Here is a 20,557-nt window from a genome sequence, read left to right on the forward strand (position 1 = left end):
AGATGAAACAGATTTTACCTAAGGCTTTAATGTCCACTGACTGTTCTTATATATTTATATTTTCTTTAAGTCTGAACACAACAGGATTAGAATGTTGTGGTGGCACAAAGCAGTTTTACAAACCAAGACAAGGCTGAGCTAATGAAGAACAGCAGACCAGGAAATACTAGGGTCTGTGGTCACTGGTATGCAAGAAGCAATATTACCTCCAGATTCACTCTAAATAATCTGCTCTGATACAGAAGGTGCTCCTTATGCATTAAGTCACAATAAAACTATTATTTTGCAGAACAGTTGTTTGGATTTATCTGGATTTTACCCATAAATTTGAAATTGTAGTTCCATCGGTATTAAATTTAATTATTACAAGCAACTGATTTAAAACTATCCACTTTGTGCCCTTGCCCAAATTATATTTATGCCACTGTCTCATTTGCATCAGATGGCCACGTCATTTTAGTTATATGCAATACTTATTCCAGTTTGAATTACAATGCATAAATAGTTACAACACCAACAAAATTAATAATTCGACATAGAGAAGCATCAAAACGTAAGCAGAAGTTGATTCTGCAGGCATTGATTTTCGTGTTAATAAATTAATTAAAGCTTAAAAACATTGAGCTATGCCCATGAAACTTTGAAGTGAAAAGTGCTTAAGAAAAGCAGTGTACAGCTGGTATCAGCACACAGGGGACAAGTTACTGTACCATGGATTGATTTTTTTCCCTTTAACAGCCGAAATTACTGAATGTACATCAAACAGGTAATTTAAGTGTCTCTTACAACATTATTACATTACTAAAACCTTAGTATTGTCAGCTCCCTCAATCTCCTTTTCATTACACTGGCACAATCAAAAAAAGGTTTTTCAGATATGTGGCAGGTCAGCGCAATCAATCTGCAGTCTCTGCTAGCCATTAATAAACACAGAGTCACAAAGTGCTTAATGAGGAACAGCAGACCAGGAAATACTAGGGTCTGTGGTCACTGGTACTCATGAGGCAATATTACCTCCAGATTTACCCTACATAGTCTGCTCTTGTACTAAAGCTGCTCCTTGTGCGTTAAGTCACAATAAAATCATTATACCAAAGCCCAGCTTTGTCTTGCTTTGCATATCCCGAAATGCTATCTGCAAATTTCAACATAAGCGCGTCAAATTTTGTTTGTTGATTTGCATGTAAAAGCATCAAATTTCCTGAAAAGGGAACCTCGAACGATGAAAAAACGAAGAGGTTGAAGATAGAATGCGATTTTTTTTAAAGCGAGTCCAGGCGAAATCACAACAGCAGATTTGGACCTTATTGCAGTGGGATGTCGAGAAATCAAATAATTCAATATTTTGATACGAATAAACGAAAGAACCTCCGCACTGAAAATGTCACTCGACAAATGTAAGAAGTGCCCTGCTAAATCTAACTAAAATTAAAACCACGCGTTCGAGTAAAGAAGCAGCAATTATAAAAACAAAATCGAGGTTTGTCTGATTAGAATTGGGAGTGCAATGAAAAGCTTTTGATGGTCTGATATTAATCTTTTAACCTCAATTCCCTGTTACCTGGCCAGAACACACACAATTTGTCTTCTGATAAAGTCCTTACTTGTTTTCCTCGTTAAGAGCGGTTGCTGCTTTATTTATGTGTGTGCTTTTTTAACATGAATGTTTGATGTTACAAGAGGCAACACGATCGCGATAAGGTGCTTCACTGAAAATAGTAAAGATTAAACCTTCAGCTAACCCGAACTGAGTGGAGTGCAAAAAGGAACTAGCTCCTAATCTGTTTAAATAGCACTCCAATAATTAAAATAAAACATCGAAATAATAGCCGGTGGAAATGAGTGAACAGAAGTGACACTTCCCTGGAAAATGTGCAGGGTAACTGCAGACAGACAGCTTGAGGAGGGACCGCTGGAGATTTATTGGAATCACTGGCCAGCCACAGAGTGAGCCTCAGACTCAGCTCCTGCCCTGCTCAGACAGCAACACAGGACCAGGGTCAGCTTTGACACTCTCGTCCCCTCTTTGCAGCGCTTGTGGCACTGCCTACCAGCTGCACTCTTCGGCACATCGAGGTGGTCGTGGGCTGGGGTGGGGTGAAGGTATGAGCCGCACAGTTGAAAGTGACAAAAAGTATCCAGTTACTTTTCAACTCTGGTCAGCCTGCCATCCACGGAGCAGCACTGATGGAGATTAATACCGGTCACCATGAAGCACAGCAAACAGTACTGTACAGTGTTTTTTTAAAATTTGGGGTGGGGGGAGTGCATGTGACAGGAGGGAGCTGCACTTAGAGAATAAAAAGGAAAGATAGATAAAAGCCGCAAGATTTTCTATCATAAACATTATGAATAATAATGATAAAAAGACCTACATTGAGTGCTGTGCCTCTGTTGCCAGTCCCTGTGTGTCAGTCCATTGAAGCATGCAGTCAGAGCTTTCTCCTGCAGCATGCAAGAGGACGGGCTCGGAGTGTAGAAATCCAGCATTTGCCCAGGGCTGACTGCGAGCACATCCATACAGTCAAACATGACGACAGGCTGTCCCCAACCTGGCGAAGATGTGTGTGTCTCTCTCTCCTCTCTCCTCTCTCTAGGTGTGGGCAAATACGCACAGAGAGAAAACAAAAGTTGCTCCAACTCCCATCCAAACTGTTGCCCCCTTTCTGTTTTGTTGTGGGGTTTTTTTGGGGGGGGGAGGGGGTTGGTGGTGGTTTGTTTTTGCTTTATTTCCTCTGTCCTCCCCTCTTTCTCTTGGCACGTGAGAACTGCTGGTCTTTTTCCCAGAGCGGACTCATGGATTGTGACAGACAGCGCAGCCCAGAGCCTGTCATTGATCCAAATGATCATTTAGCATTTTCAACCTCTCCCCCCCCCCCCCCCCCCCCCCCACCATCACCACCAAGTTCCACACAACAACACCCACCCACCCCACAGACACAAACACAAGAGGAGGAGGAGGAGGGGGGGGGGAGGTGAAGTCAAGAGAGAGACGGCGTTCAATTCAAAATGAGGAAGGGTTTGCAAGGGGAGGGGAGGGGAAGGGGGAATGCAGGAGGTGCCTGCCCTGCAGCTGAGTCTCTCTGTCGCTGTGGGCTCAGCGGGACCCGCGGAGATCTCCCGATCCCTGGCACACTCTGCACAGGAAGCAAACCCGCAGCCGACAGCACAGCACAGCTCAATCCCCCCCCTCTCCTCCTCCTCCTGCCTTCCAAAATGGCTCACCCTCGCCTTTTTGACCAGCTTACTTCCTACTCCTTATGTCACACACACACAGTTTAAAAGGGAAGGGGGGGGGGGGGGGAACAAAAAAGATTGAATTGCCTAATGTATGCGAGTGAACTTTCTCTGAACCCTACCCAGGCTGCTAACCTTCAAATGACCCAACCCAGCCTGACATCACCAGCTCCCAGGATTCCCACAGCAACTTCATATATATTTGCAGAAAGGCAGAGATACAAAAAGCTGCATCTAACATTCCCGGAGGGAGAGCAGCGGGCGGGCTGCGATCCGATGCATGAAGCTTGGAGAGGGCGAGAAGTTTCACAAGCGAGCCCCTTCCAAAAACCAGGCGCACACTCAAACTTGCAACATTGATTAGTTTTTTTTTATTTTATTTCTCTCTGTCTCTGCACCAGCGATTCAGGGAATCAAAACCGAATTTTGGATTTTGGAAAGAAAAGGGTGCATTGGTATTCGTCTGACATCCCCCCCACCCTTAAAACACTTGAACACCCTGCCTGCCTGCCTTCTGTTACCGCGGGTTAGATAATGGGTCATGCACTAATTGGGGGTATCCTGCACAACCATTCCGATAAGCTGGCGTCAAAATAAAGTCGCAGCAGTCCGGATACCCGATTTCTGGAGCTGCAGTCTTTGCTTTTCATCCAAATCTGACATGTCAGGGGTGCCTCCGTGGTCAGCACTGCTGCCTCGCAGCGCCAAGGTTCGGCTCCAGCCTCGGGCGACTGACTGTGTGGAGTTTGCCCATCCTCCCCGTGTCTGCGTGGGTTTCCTCCCACAGTCCAGAGGTGTGCAGGTTAGGTGGATTGGCCATGCTAAATTACACTTGTAGTGTCCAGGGATATGTAGGTTAAGTCATGGGATATGCTGGGATAGGTGTGGGGGTGGATCTGGATTGGATGCTTTTCAAAGGGGTCAGTGTGGATCGATGGACCGAATGGCCTGCTTCCATCCTCTGATTGATGTGATTCTATATAAGCATGACAGCTTGGAGTGCACTCTAATTTAAGGATTTCTGGCAGATCGGTTTGAATTTTACACTTTGATGTTTGTGGTCAGTGGTTGATGATGCCGTTGAACTTCTATGGAGAGCACAAGCTTCTGCTGGATGTTAGTTAGCAGAAGATGAATAGAAGCGTTATAACGCGAAAGCAAGATACTGCAGATGTGGGAAATCTGAAACAGAAACGAAAGATGCCAAAGATAATCAACAGATTGGGTGGTAAGCGGATGTGTACTGCTTGGTAACATTGCACAACTGCTGGCACTAACTATCACTGTTCACAAGAACAAGATCACCCAGGCAAACCTCTTTTGACAAATGCTCAGATGCTTTGATTATTTGTAAAGTGATGTAGAAGTTACTTTACTTTTGAGAAATTAAATGATTTTAAATAGGTTATTCTCACCTGCAAGTAAGCACAACACATACATACAGTGAGTGGGTAAATTCAATCCTGTTTTACCCCACCCATTTCCCTTCAGCAACCATTAAGGCAGGGCCAAACGGTAACTGATGAGTGATGGGCATTTATTGCTAAAGTGGGAACAATGCCAGGCCAGCATTTTACATCCAGGATAAGTGGGTCTCTTAGACCTCTTAGACACACTTTACCTGCTGCAAACTACTGGGAGAATTAAACAGAAAAAAGGAACAGCAACAACAACAGCAAAAGCCAATTACGCAAAGGCTTTCATTTCAGTGCATTATTTTGTGATAACTTCAGAGTTCCTCCTATGGTTACAAGTAACCCTCACTGTTTCGACACTGAGCCAAAACATCGCTGAATCCAGCATCTGAAGCAGGTACACCAGTCATCTTTTAGTACCCGAATGTCACAGAGATTGAAATGCAGCACATCTTACAGGTATGATCAGCAGATGAAAGTAATCATATGAAATTTTCCAAGATATTAAGACAGAGGCTTCTACATACAGAGCTCTTGAAATCCTGGCATTATTGAGGAATTTAGCAGCATCTTCCACTCTTGCTGTTATGTTGCTGCGATTTTATTGGAAAATAATGCAATTGGTGAAATTGCAATATGAAATCTATGTTTTTAAATCAGATATTTTGTTCAATATGAAATCATAAAGAAACCTAATGTTAAAAAAGTCAATGCTAGCAGAAAGAAAACTAAGCAGTTCACTGAACACAAAAGTGCTTTTTCTGACCAAATAATATGCAAGATAAATAATTGTACTGAATTGTGAAATTCCTGTTTAAAAAAAATTCTAATTTTTAAAAAGAATTCTTTAAATCACAGTTGTCTAGTTAACTGAAGAAAGCTTTATTCTGAATAAATAACCAAAAGAAAGATGAGAAGTTAATATTTTGAGCTTACATAGGCAGATATGTATCTGCCTTCAATATATCCATTCAAGGAATCTAAACGTTTGTCAGAACAAACTTAATTTTCATGGCTAAATATTGACTTACCAGTAATTTTACTGACTTCCACCTACCTATGCACATATTCTATTCTCTGAAAACATTGTGGTGCTGGGGTGCAACTCAACAGTCACCAGCAAGCCTCAAATATCTCAACCAAAATGCCATTATTCATGTGTGAGGCGAAAACATGAATGTCAGCCAGTCAGGGAATCACAGCAGAATCACATTGTGTGCCATCATCAAAAGTTTGTGAATGAACACCTCCGTCAAAGTGAGTCAATTCCTTCCAGTGATTTATTCTGCCCCCAAGAAATTTTCACTTGATAGTTTCAAAAAGCAGTAAATGGACAGCAGCAGGGGATGTGGCACAAAGTTTTTATCTGCCTCCCTACTTCTTGGTGCCAGTTTCAGGAGAAATGATATAGGATTTTGCATGCACCCAACAGTAGTTGTGCAGGCATTTTCAAGTGATAAGCTATTGAGTTGAATATGTCATCCAACATTTTTCCATCATTTCTCCCTTTGCACGCTCAGCACTTTATTTTACCCAGGTAATAGTGAGGGAATTTAAAAATTAAGGACCATTTTGCTTACAGCAAACGATTTATTCCCAATCTAAAAAATGGTGGGTGCCACACTCTTTCAGTGTCCATAGCCAAGCCAGTCAATTTTATGGCAGCATCTGGGGTCTGTTAGAAAAAAATGTTTGAGAGTGACAGTGGCACAAGAGGAGTAGCTTGGTAAAGTAGAACTGTAAAAGGTGATGAAAATAAATTTCATATCCAACATTTAGCACTTTTAAACCACTTCATCTCATCGCTCTGGTGACTTCTTTTCTCATAACAAGGCTTTTCATAGGTACTTGACAAGCTAACAATACAGTGACGAAAGAATTAATGCACAACAGATCGTTTTGCAGATGCGCAAGCATTTACTCATCTCCTACTACTTGTGTGGTCTGAAAAATCAGGGGATACATTTTTTCATATCTTTGCCCTTGGATTGTAAAAACATTTTAAAATATCCTATTTGAAATGTGTTATACAAATCGAACACGTCATATGTGGTGATGTGATAATGATCTCAACTACAGGACTGACTATAGTCCCCACATGACTTTCTTGCTCATGAGCTATCTGAGCAGATTCCCTCATTGAGCTATTTATCATTTATTATTGCTGATCACAAAATAATCTTATCTTCATGTTATTTCTATAACCACATTTACACCACAGCCCAGGACATTTGGTTGAATTCGAACAAATTCTTGTAAAAGGACTAAATGACTTCAGTTTCCAACTTTTTTACATTACGTTTTGTATTTTACAATATGATATTTGATCTAATACATTATAACGTTTGCTTTTGAGAACTCCGCTCTGGTACATTAAGACACCACTCAGAATTGATGGTCATGTTAATGTAATAACGTAGCACAATACAAAGCTGTACCCAAAATGAACAGTTTTGCAATGAAAACAGCTTGAAATGTTTCCTCAGTAGGGGTAGGCATTAAATTGAAAGATCTGTCTCTGTTTTGTATGGCTCTAACGTGGATAATGCAAAAAGGTTATATGACAGCATGTAAAGATGCAAATAAGAAGGTGTTGTCACAATTGCTATTTTTAACACTTTTATTACTTCTGTTCTATAAAATTACCAATGCCATAACATTTGGCAGTAGTTCTAGTTCAAGTGTTAATATATATCGTGTGAGCAATTTGTTAATAAAAAGAAAGAAAGACTTAAAAATTTCCCCTTTTTCACAGCCAATATCTGAAAATATTTTATAATCAATGAAGGGTTGTTGAAAGGCAGTCACAATTATAATTTAGGAAACATGGCAGCTATTGTTTCTTTGATTTGGCCTCTACTTAGTTCTTCATGATTCTGTGAGATATTTTTCCAACAAAGGTTTTTTTTTACAGCAAGTTGTCAGTATCGTGACCATTGCATGGCTCTGCAAATCTTCCTGGTGCCATGCTTCTAAGGGAATGCTCTGTTAGCCAGACACTTCTCTGACACTTTTCGCTCAACATATTTTTCAACATAACTTGCTAAAAGTGAAAATGGTGTGACAAACAATACAGAGGACCTGGGACCTCAATGATTACAGACATACTCCAGTACGCCCAACTAATGTGGTTTAAAGACTGCTAAGAGGAATAATTGAAAAGAAGGATAAATCACAATTAAACCAGGTAAAAGAAATAAAAAGAGGGAAAGAGAAACTGAGTCAAGAAGGAGAAAAAAAAGACAGAAGTAAAAGCAAAAGAGATTTATGTTAATAGCTTGACATTCTCTAAACCTCCAAAAGCAAATAGCTACCTGAAGGAATATGTATCCAGTTTAAACTTTTCAGTTTCTGGATGAGAAAGATTGATTGACTTTATATAAAAGCACTTCACCCTGTTAATTACCCAACTTAACATTCTGTGGAGAGTTTAACAGGAATGAAGTAAATTATTAAAGAAACAGGGAGTTTAAGATGCTTATGCAAAGCAAACAGTGAACTTCCAAAAATGACCTGTGTATTGTGAGGAATCAGTAACATATATTATATCTCTTAATTCACTGAACTTCCGGGCAATTTTGTACATTAATGACAGTGTGTTTCTGTAACATGCCAGTTCTTTTCCAGCAAGGAATGGTCCAATGTATCCAACTAAAAGCTTTTCATGAAACAGTTTCATTTATTGCTTTTTTTTAAGTCCAAAAGAAATCCACTTTTCATTAATTTTTTTTAACTATTGTCTCAATGGCTAGTTTGGTATGTACACTTGCACCATGTTTGGCCAAGAAAATGTACATAATGACAACTTCAAAAATAAATTTATTTTTCTTATTTTCTAAAATTTGTGTGGATTAGTTTCTATAGTGGGAGATCATAACACTGGAAAACTAAATAAGCAACTTGCAAAATACTTACATTGCTGAAAACCAATTAAAATTCAGATTTGTAGCACTGTTTGTCTCAGCATTTACACAGCGGAAAGCCGGAATTGTTCAAGTTGGAAAAAAGTTCATGAACACTGCATGCCTGTATGGTAATTCAGTCTATAATATTAATGGTCTAGATATTGAATTCAATGGTTAAGCAGTGGGATATGATCCTGACCTTGAAGGAACATGCAAGAAGAGGGTTAGTAGATCTTCCTCATTCTGCAAAGATAAGTGTCACCATCGTCACTCTGCTAACTCATACTCTAGGCCAGCATTCTAACTGTACCGCTAGACACACATTTCACTAAAGTGCATAGACCACAACTCTCAACATTGCAAGTGACTCTCACTTACCTCATCCTCCCACAATATTGGCCCTTCTTCTCTCCTCTGTGCTTTCTGTTCATTCATTGGCGACACTGTTCCTGTTCCTGCAACATCACTAACTGCTCTCTCATTCACTTCCATTATACTCATTCCAGCCCTTTGTCTTATTGCAGGAGCAATTAACCCAGATCTGCACAGAGAGGGTAAAGACTGCCAACCAGATGGTGGACATTTAGCTCGTCACCCCCATTGAGGGGTAAGTTCTCGAGTCATCCAGAGAACAGCACATTCGTTCCTGTGGGAATAGGGAGACATCAATGACCAACCATCCCAGTAAGCTTTGTTGTGCTATGCTGCTTTACTAATTCCCTCTAAAGTACTAAATACTAAAACCAGTACTAATCAATCTTGCAGAAGTTTGAATCCCTCTTAGTCAACTAATTCCCTCTTCTCTTACGTAGGCTCTCATGGCCCTCAATTAATCTCTGCCAAGAGACCAGCGCTGAAGACCCTCAGCTGCATCTCCACCTCTGAAGATCCCTTTTTTTACCTGCACCTTCCCCCAGCTTCTGTCTTTCTAGATTCCGATTTGGGAGCACAATCAGGTGAACACACCATTCACATGTCTCTGCAGCTAATCGCGGAAGAAACATCCCAGCTCAGAGGACTGTTGGAAATCAAGCACTTGCTCAATCTCAGACAGACAACATTCCCACGGTCTTGTCCATTCATTACTTTGTGAAAAAGTACAGACAAGCAAAAGGACAGCAGCGAGGCTTGTCAGGGGCAGTTGGTAAGCTGCATCGAGTGGTACAGTTGTCCAGAAATGTTCTCAATACACTGCTGGCTCCAGCATACATGGGTCTGGACAAGATGGTGACTTCCATAAAGACACTGGTGCAGTACAGGCACACTGACTGGCAGAATGCATATGGATGAGCACTCCTTCACTGTAACCATTGTTGCTCAGCACCTATGGAATGGCAAAGGGAACTTGACCTCACTCCAAGTGCCCCTTCCTATCAGGGAGATGGGTGGTGCCAGTAGGCATCCACAGGGAGAGGAAGCCATATATAGCACCCTCAGTAACTTCCTCTCCAGAGCTGCCCAGCCTCTCTATCTCCTGCCTGTAATCCCAAACCCTGTGGAGGTTCCAGCCCAGACAGTGAGGCTGTATCTCAGGAGGACATTCCCAGCAGGCTTGGCCCCTCAAGCCCTAACGCTGTCCCATGGATGACTATCTGAGCCTTTCTGTCCAATAGTGCCAACTACAAGACAGGCTCCCTCCACCCCAGTTGCAGAAGTTGGCACTTTCCCTAAACATAGTGGAAGAGAAATGAAGCAAGGTACTTATTGAAAGCATTGGTGGCCATAATTGTAAATAATTGTAATGGTCAAGATCATTTCCCATGATGGTGATGACTGCAACCAAGGAGTTGTACTTTAAGATGAACAATGCTGAGGCTAAATACACAGGTTCATCAGTCTGAGGATCTCATAAAGATATCATGAGAAATGTTTGGATGGGGTAGCCCTGGCCCAATAGAAGGAGGAGGGAGCCTGTTCTTTAGAATATAGGCATCATGGAAACTTCTTGGGAATCTATCCCAGACCTCCAAAGCCTGGCATCAATGACAGAGAATTTGAACATTGATGGAATGGAAGCCTTCTCCATTGAAGAACTCTGCAGGTTGGTGATAGGGAACTCTCAAAGCAATATGAGTTCAGTCTATTATACCCTGTACACTGGGGAAGTCAGCGATGTGTGGAGGATCCCATGTCTGAGCTGCCGATTCTGCTTGGCACAGGAGAGGGATACAAGTGAATTTTCTGGAGAAAATGCTATCAGTGGCATCCTGGATGCATTTGAGGGTTGGGCAATGCCACACAGGTCCCCAGTTGATCGTCGAAATGAGCTGCTGGCATAAACATTTGGGCACTTGTGACCTTGGCAGCCATTGGGTTGGGATGGTATCCAGTTCTTGTGAACTGCCCCAGCAGTTAATGCAGTTTGGTAAAGATGCCTTAATTGGCACAATCTTTGTGAACCTAGTAGAAATTAAGAGCAAGACCAGTGGATATGGGGGTCTCATCATTCACCCCTGTCTGACTGGAATCTCTTCATCTGCCTGATTACCCCTCTGGGGGTTGCTAGGCAGAAGATGCTGTAATTTTTATCTACTTCTACATTGTATTAACATTTTAAGCAATACCACAGTCACAGCGATGTCAGTGTCAAATATGTGAGCAGATAATCTGTGAGGAATGTCAGAAAGAAAACACCATTTTATTAACAATACTCCTGAGACCCCATGTCCATCAATGTCATACCCTCACACAGTGTGGCCTGGAGGCTTCCTGAGAAGGTCAATCTTATGTAACCTTATCCAAATGCATATTGCAGATCCAAAATATTCATGTTATATTGGGGCAATAGATTTATGAAAGTGGTAACTTGCCCCCGCAAAGAAAATACACCTTTGCTCATCATAGAACATGTCCTTTCCTATTACAGTTCATTATAAGAGTGTGGCAGCTGAAAAGCATTGTCTTTTCTTTCAATGTGATAGCTATGGAATGTGTTTCTGAAATGCCATGTCCTGCTGACACTTATAGGTTCAAATCTAATTATATTTGATTTGCTGACATGACAAGGAGGCAATTAATGTGCGCAATGCAGTGGTCTTTATTGCTTGAGGCCATGATTTGTAATGTCCCATTCTTAGACGATGAATGATCTGCCAATGAAGTGAAATTTGATATCCCATAGGTGGTATTACTGATTCAGTAGATGCATGATTAATGCAATTGGCCTAGAAGGGCCTCCATTTCAAATTATTTGACACTGCCCCTGAAGAAATGAATAGAACCTTACTCTGCCTGCTCTGCATGCACTAACATTTGGATTGCACACTTGACTTTGGATCAACGTTGGCAAGGTTTCAATCTTGTCTTTTTGTAAGTAAGTTGTAGACTCCACCAGAGATGCTGGATGATTCCCCCACATCCTTTGTGTTCCCTTTGTGATGCTGATCCTGAGTCCCCAAAGACCTTTCAGACGCTCCATATTTCCATTTGGCCCCTTTATACAATCATTAATGTCCTCAATTTATCTTCATATTCCATGGCTTTGCAAAGTGTCATGCCTTCCTGGCCCTACATTCTCCCCATGAAGAGACCAGAATGACCATGACTTGTGACAACAGCCCTTCTGGAGCTCCCTATCCCCTCCTTTGCCTATGAGACCCCACCCTTAATTCCCTCTATGACCCAGTCCAATAAACCCAGTCCCCAGACACAAGTTGCCCTGCTCTCTAAAGGAGTCCATGGTAAGCTCCCGACTGTGTTGAGAAAATCCCAGGACTGACCATAGTCTACATCTGCAAACAGACTTGGCAGGACAGCCCTGACTGAGCACAGCCCACTCCTGAGCTGATGTCTCCACAGCACTCTGATTGATGCACTTGTAATTCCTGGACTGGTCACATTTGATCTACAGGACTGACCAAGTCCCCATCCATGGACTGCATGCTATGGATCCCCAGACTCTGGTGGGACCAAATGTCTGGCTGAGCATGGCCAATTCCCTGGGCTTGAATTGAAAAAGCTCTTTGACTGATTATAGGCTCTTTGCTGCTATGAAGGACTACTCCTCTTTGACTTTCAGACATGGTCATTCTGTTGAAGCATGTTTAGAGTAAACTGTTGGCACATGGTGATGTTGATGTTGCATAGCCCATAGTGTTAGGTGAAGGGGTAAATGTAGGGGAATGGGTCTGGGTGGGTGCTCTTCGGAGGGTCGGTGTGGATTTGTTGGGCTGAAGGGCCTATTTCCACACTGTAAGTAATCTAATCTAATCTAGTATTGTACAGTAACATGTCCACTCCCTTGACTGAGTGCTCCCTGACAAGCTGCTTGTCTATCACTCTTGACTAAAGAGCAATGCCAGCCACTGAGTACCAGTCACCAAGCAAGCACAAGGTGAGTGAATTCTAAGAAATAACATTAATAACCAAATGATGCATCCATTTAGGTGAATGCGTGCGTGCGTGTGTGTCCATGTGTGTGAGCCTGCATGTGTATCTATGTGTGTGAGCCTGTATGTGTGTGTGGCTGTCCATATGTGTCTGTGTGTGTGTGTGTGTTTGTGAGCGTCTGTCCATGTGTATGTCTGTGCGTGTGTCTGTATGTGTGTGTGTCGATCCATGTGTATGTCTGTGCGTGTGTCTGTATGTATGTGTGTGTGTGTGTCGATCCATGTGTATGTCTGTGTGTTTACTTCTGTGTCTTAACTGTCTCTGTGTTTGTGTATCTGTATGAGTGTGTCTCTGTGTGCATGTGCGTCTCCATGTGCATGTGTATCTCTGAGTTTGTGTATATCTGTGTGTGTGTGCGTATGGGTCTGTATGTGTGTGTCTCCATGTTTGTGTGTGTTGTGTGTGACCCTGCATGCAGAACAACTTGGCAGAAGCATACAAGTCATGGGTGTCCCTGAGCTCCACTATAGAGTGCTGAAGGGCTGAAGTGGTGTGTGAATTCAGCCAAGAGCAGGCCTGATGACGTGGTGAGGCCAGTGGTTTGGCACTGTCAATATGTGCACGAACAAAGGGCGGAAGAGCATAGTTTCCATGGAGCATGCAGACACCTTGTGCTGAAGACACAATGGGATGATGGCTCGTGTAAGCAATCAACAAGCTGCAGCTTCCAGGTACCAGCCCTGATTTACATTCAGGAGGAGGAACTGTCCAGTTTCCTGGGGAAGGAGAAGTAAATCAGACATGGCGTATAGATGACACCAGTTGGGCTCAGAATGAAATGTAAATAAGGTAACCACTGCTTAATAGTGAGATTCTGAAGTTGCTGATTAAAACAAAAAGGGAAAATTAAGACTTTTATTCTCAGCATCAAGATTCCAATATTTTCATTATTGCAGTATTTTCCCAGCTTTCTTGCCATTGTCCGTACCACTCTGAGCTGGAGTTGGGGGGTGAGGGGGGGGGCGGGTATTGTAGAATAAAAGCTTTATTCAGGTGGTCAGGAAACAGAATGGATCAGGATTATACTGCAGGACTTAGCAAACTCAGGAATTACTCCACTGTACAACTATCAATGCAACAAAAATTTCACATTCACAAGACTTTGAATAAATGTTCCGACTTGCCCACTCTCAGCATGTCACTACACTAGTGTTTATACAGTTTGGGGCAGTGACTTTCCCAAATTAAGTCGCATATATAAATACCCAAGTACTATACAAATAATTATGGTGCTCATGAAGTCCTTTGCTGCTTACCAACTGTCAACAGAGAAGATACTCAGGAAGTCCTTTATTGTTGATCTGGACTGTTTGAACTCACAGCTATAATTAACTACAACACTCTGTAACTTAAATAAATCTGCAACAAATATTTTGTTTTAACCAGAAATCTATTCATAGATTTCTAACTGGAATATATTTACTAACATGCTATATTACACTTCACAACGTCTTGGTCAATGAGCACTGTCAGGGTTTAGAGCTCTTCCTCCAGACATAGGACTACCCAACAGACACACGTCTTACTTCAACATTGATTTTCACAATGCAAAGCACAGAAACCCAGCACAGCAAATGGGAATGAGATTTGGGCCACCCACTTACAGGAGAGTCTGGAAGGAACATTGAAGCTAACCTTTGTAACCTCCACCTGCAGCAGACTCAGAGGCAACCGGCTTTCCATCGCGCATACCCCAACTCGCAGACTCTCTGGAATTTCCAGCTGAACTCATAGACGATTGCTGGCAGAGCTGTCATCCAATGGAGAACTTCCTGCACATGTTCCGATCCCGGGGCTGTCTCCAAACCTACTGGACACACGAGGCCAGATTCTGCATCGGTATTTGTCAGTTCTCCTCATTATAAGTGTGAGACTGACAGCCACACTTGCAGAGTTAAAAGGGGGAATCCAGAATGTGCTGTCATTGATTTCCCACAATGCCCCCCCCCACCCCACCCCCACCACAACCCCTCTACCTCCATAGGGGTGAACTGTTGAAGTCACTGCAAATGGAAATTTTATGCATCGTGTGAATTGATGGGAAATTCCATTCAATTTCACAAAAAAAAACTTGGACAACGTTTTGCCATGTTTCATGAAGTGTTAGTGAGTTTTAAAAGGAATACTAAGTTCATAATTACAGATGAATAACTTTTCTGGCCCTGAAGAACTAATTTTATGTCAAATCACTGTTGACGGATCATGGAGAGTCTACCGAGCCAACACTGGAATTAAATTAATATCGGGGAAGGTTAAATCCATGCCATAAAGGTTGGTGGATCTTCATGGGCACCTGTCCTTGAGATCAGCATAGAGCACCACCACCCGTGCTGACTGCCAAATTTGAGCCATATTGTCTATCACATGGTGAGACACTAGATAACAGAGTAATTCACCATAGTCAGATACTATTTCCCAAATGCAATCCTAAGCCTACATGATTTGCTGCCAATGGAACACAATATCTGAACTGCCCACAAATTTCTGAATCTGTTTCCCTAACAGAAAGAACGTGAAACTGCTGATCAGAGCAGAGCTTGATGCATACTGCAGAAAATGTAAAATAAGTAGTTCTGTTTCCTTGCTCAATTGAAACAGTGCTTTGCAAGTCATGACAAGAAATAGGAGCACCTCAGCGGGGTTTTCTACATACATACATACATACTCCGAATACTTGACAGTCTGCACTAGATATTCCTAGACCTTGCCTCCCAGCTACAGGATGCAACATGATCAACCAGAACCTAGTAAGCCTCAGTACCTTTCTGCTCTTCAAAATCCCTGAAGAGACCATAACTAATTTTGGATCTCTGAAGCCCATTTGTTGACATAGCCATTAACTATTGTCACTCAAATGATAAGGACTACATAAGACCATAAGCACAAAGGTTTGTAGGTACACCGTTATGTATAATGTAGTATACTTGCCAGAACAAATCTCAACCTCAGAAAGTGATAGTTTACCAAATGGAAGAAGTTCATCAAAGACTCCACTGTGTTAGCTTTCTTCACATCATTGAAGCAAGTTTTTGACTTCTTAATCAAATGCTTAATTTAGACAAAATGAATCCTATCTCCTCACAAACTATTCAGAGTCTTTTCATATGGTGCGTGAGTTCTGGAGATTGATAGAATCTATCAATATTAAGGGCTTCTTCGGTATAATCATGCTCATAATCAGATCCTCAAATGCTCCAAAAGACGAGTCACTGCTATTTTGAGAAACATATGCCATATTCCAAACATTTCTGCCAACATTATTACCATGTGGCGGCTTATGGGGGTCAAGTGCCTGATTTCCTGTTTGCTCAAATACTTCAGTATAATTATTACAGCTGTAGAACAATTGGTCATTTTAACTCATTGCTGTACACTGGGATCTGCAACGTTAACCACTTGGAAACATTGTATGCATGATCACCAGAAAATACATTGAACGGCCAAAACACCTGCAAGCCCCATGACACTGTGTTTATTTTTATGAGTATAACACAAATACATTATATTTTAAACCAAAATGAATGATTTTCCATCCAAATAAATGATGCCTGGCCAAATTTGAACAAGCAATCCAAATCCAAAGCAGCTTGTCATCTGATTCACATTAGCCTGCGAAAGTAATGAAATAATCTGTCTTATGTTAAGGAACAAACACAATTACTTATCTGTCAAAAGACGTATTCCTTTTGGGTAATTCAGTTCAAAAATGCAATGAAATAATATTGTTTCCTAAACAAACATTAATCTTGATCTACATACTCTGCTTACCTATAGTTTTGCAAATTTTGCAACTGTCCACAGCTGCAACAATTGCCACATTGTGGAAAATTTTAGCATCGACATGGTGGAAATAAACTTGCACATCTGTTTGTTTTGTGCTTCAATTTTGATTAACTTCAATCCCAATAAAAGTTTATGAAGTATGAAATCTATATATATTTGGAAAACAGCTCCAATGTTGATCTGGGAGCCATTCGTAATTTCAGCACATCCAGTATATACCATTAAATTGTAATCTAATCTAAATGAATTAATACATATTAAAAAGACACTGTAATTTTTCCACACTAAAACAGGAAGTGGTTGCAGACATTACCAGCACTCTTCCAGAATGCTATGCAATGTTCACAGCGTAGCATGAACATCTATTCAATGCAAACTGTTTAACATCAGCAGTTCCAAAAAGCTATACAATAACATTAGCAAAATCTCTTTATCTTAGAGCCATAGAGTCATAGAGATGTACAGCATGGAAACAGACCCTTCGGTCCAACTTGTTCATGCCGACCAGATATCCCAACCCAATCTAGTCCCACCTGCCAGCACCCGGCCCATATCCCTCCAAACCCTTCCTATTCATATACCCATCCAGATGCCTTTTAAATGTTGCAATTGTACCAGCCTCCACCACTTCCTCTGGCAGCTCATTCCAAATACGTACCACTCTCTGCATGAAAAAAATTACCCCTTAGGTCTCTTTTACATCTTTCCCCTCTCACCCTAAACCTATGCCCTCTAGTTCTGGACTCCCCCACCCCAGGGAAAAGACTTTGTCTATTTATCCTATCCATGCCCCTCATGATTTTATAAACCTCTATAACATCACCCCTCAGCATCTAACGCTCCAGGGAAAACAGCCCCAGCCTGCTCAGCCTCTCCCTGTGGCTCAAATCCTCCAACCCTGGCAACATCCTTGTAAATCATTTCTGAACCCTTTCAAATTTCACAACATTCTTCCAATAGGAAGGAGACCAGATTTGCACACAATATTCCAAAAGTGGCCTAACCAATGTCCTGTACAGCCGCAACATGACCTCCTAACTCCTGTACTCAATGTTCTGACCAATAAAGGAAAGCATACTAAACACCTTCTTCACTATCCTAACTACCTGCGACTCCACTTTCAAGGAGCTATGAACCTGCACTCCAAGGTCTCTTTGTTCAGCAACACTCCGTAGGGCCTTACCATTAAGTGTGTAAGTCCTGCTAAGATTTGCTTTCCCAAAATGCAGCACTTCACATTTATCTAAATTAAACTTCATCTGCCACTCCTCAGCCCATTGGCCCATCTGATCAAGGTCCCATTGTCTTACAGATAATAAAATGGTCGACTAACTGTGAGAAGTATATTTTCCAGGGCTAATACATTCCTTTCCTTAATATGATTAGGCCTTTTGCTTCATTTCCATTTTAGCAAATTTTGTGACATGTTGTTGGAATAGTTTTCTCCTGGGTAGCTGACACACAATATAATTAATAGGTTAGCAGGCACATTTTCATGCAGACTAATTTTATTTTTGATATCTCAAAGGTGATTAAGCACTCTGAGGAAAGTTCAGCACTGTGATACTCAAAGATTCCCTCCATGTGTTAGCTACAGCAAAATTGTGAGCGTGTTCTTCAGGAAACATTTGATGGTTTTCTTGCAGCTATTGCACATGAGTTTCTTCACTGCTGAATCCATTATTTTCCTATGCTACACCAAATTACCTTCAATTATGTTAATTGTGGACAAGAGGGAAATACTGAAGAATATCTCTCTACGAGTGAACCATAATGAATCACTTACTTTCATAAGAGAAAAATAGTGCAGATGCTCTAAATATGAAATAAAGAGAAACGGTCTGGAGAAACTTAGCAGATCTGGTAGCATCTATGGAATGAGAAACAGAGTTGATGTTTCAAGTCTAATATGACCTCTTCAGGACTTACTTCATGGCTTTTCCTGATAATGGCTAATGGCAACATATTTGTGCAGGTGAGTTAAGTAATATCATTTTATTGACACCAATATTCCTTATGGTCCTTAAACATTTTTGGGACGGATTGTCTAGAACCTGCAAAAGCAGGAAACATGCCATGCAGAATGAATTAGTCAGTTAGGTGGGCTGTGAAATCTCAATTCCCCAATAGCAGGTTGAAATGAAGAGATTAAGACAGATGCAGAGCATCATGTGTTCCCCGATTAGTGATGGGTTCATACTTGTAATACATTCACATGAACGCTCATGAGGGTAAAGTTGTTATTAATTGTATTCTCCCGTCAAGATAAAGTCAATGTGACACAAAAATCTTATGGCACCCAAATCATGTGTATTTAAAGGTGGCATTCATCTTTCAGCTTTGTGCAGTTGGGACTATTTAAGAGCAGGGAGGATAAGCTGGAGCTATATAAACTATTTATTAGGCCATAGCTGGGGTATTGTGCAGTTCTGGAATCCATCTTATTAGGAGAGATGTGCCAGCACTGGAGAGGCTGCAGAGATTTACCAGAATGTTGCCTGGGCTGAACAGTTTTAGATATGAAGAAATTGGACAAACTGGGGTTTGTTTTGGAGTAAAGGAGATTGAGTGGGGATCTGATTGAGATGTTTAAAATTATAGCGAGGAAAAAATCATTTCGCCTTGATGGAGGGATCAATGATGAGGGGCATAGATTTAAGGTAAGGGGCAGAGGTCTTAGAGGGGGTGTGAGGAAAAATGTTTCTCACTCAGAGGATGTTGGGAATCCAGAGCTCACTGCCTGAAGGGATGGATAGGCCGAAACCCTCATTACAATTAAATAGCATTCCCATATGCATTGCAATGCCAAGTCATAAAAGACCCAAGTGCCATGGAATTAGAATATTTAGGTGGTTGTTTTTGACCAGTAGAGAATTGATGGGAGAATGGGCCTTTTTTCTGTGCTGCTAGATCTCTATTAGTCAATGATGACTATGACGATGATCAAGTCTTCTTTATTTAGCTGTATAAAAGAGGAGAGCAGGAGAAAGGTAGGGTGAGGCTTTTGTAAAGAGAGGACATATAGCGCAATAGGATCCCATAGACTGATAAGTACAACACTGGACATTAACATGAATATTCAAAGAGTGAATTTAAAACGTGATAAAGGAAAGATCTCTAACACCTCCACAGCCATCACTTCTACCAACCATAAGACCGACCAGTACGGTGATCTTCTAACTAAGCTAGTCTCAACAAATAATAATGACTCATTTCTGAGCAAAATTAAACCAAAGTAATGAAATATTTATAAGTGAAACTTAGTTTTGAAAAAGACCAATGTCACTTTGGTGCTCTCAAGTCATATATTAATGGCAGTCGAGTTAGCATGAACTTTTGTCCATGACCCTCTCTGTTTCATCAGTAAGTTTCCTCATTGTCCACATGTAGGTTTAGGATTGTCAGCTGATAATGGCCTTCATCCGAAAAACATTACCTTCTGCACAGTCATGTGTCTCCTGTACATGCTGGTGGCACATTATATTTTAAGTGCACTTGTATGGGAACCAGGAGAAAGCAAGGAATTGGAAGTGGCGCACATTTCTAATTCCACTGGAGGGAATAGCATGCTGCTGATAGAAGTCCGCCCATTACTTTCTTTCCAGTGAATTAAGCTTCTCATTAAAGCTGCTTTATTTTACAAAAGATGAGATGAGTAGGTTAGTTATGAGTCTCTACCAGTAGTTAACCATTGTCCTAAATTCTGTTGATAGGACCTCAGAAACTGTTTCCCAATATTTTCTGAATAATAACATTGTTCTTAAAATGATAGCGTCAAGATGATCTACTGACTTGTGTATTCTTACGGTGAGTCTCGCCGGGCAACGA

At 41.3% G+C, this 20,557-nt stretch overlaps 1 protein-coding gene and 1 long non-coding RNA gene across 7 annotated transcripts in view; one reads left to right on the forward strand and one right to left on the reverse strand.

The window, feature by feature from the left end:
• LOC140480409 (retinoic acid receptor beta) overlaps window positions 1-20,557 on the reverse strand; it is a 435,848-nt gene that overhangs the window by 212,463 nt on the left and 202,828 nt on the right. For 2 of the 6 annotated variants that reach the window (XM_072575244.1, XM_072575243.1), the window contains exon 1: window positions 2,376-2,869. The exons of 2 other annotated variants lie outside the window; for them this stretch is intronic. In XM_072575244.1, the coding sequence (XP_072431345.1) occupies window positions 2,376-2,850 (475 nt within the window). In that variant the 5' untranslated portion in view covers window positions 2,851-2,869. Of the gene's footprint in view, window positions 1-2,375; window positions 2,870-20,557 lie in introns of those variants that run through there. 2 more of the 6 variants (XM_072575241.1, XM_072575242.1) reach the window with 2 other exon arrangements.
• LOC140480410 (uncharacterized) lies at window positions 1,996-12,669 on the forward strand. The gene is made up of 3 exons (XR_011961285.1): window positions 1,996-2,226; window positions 9,082-9,241; window positions 9,370-12,669. It is a non-coding gene; the product is annotated as an uncharacterized lncRNA (long non-coding RNA).

The sequence above is a fragment of the Chiloscyllium punctatum genome, chromosome 8, assembly GCF_047496795.1.
Source record: "Chiloscyllium punctatum isolate Juve2018m chromosome 8, sChiPun1.3, whole genome shotgun sequence".
Classification (NCBI taxonomy): Eukaryota; Metazoa; Chordata; class Chondrichthyes; order Orectolobiformes; family Hemiscylliidae; genus Chiloscyllium; species Chiloscyllium punctatum.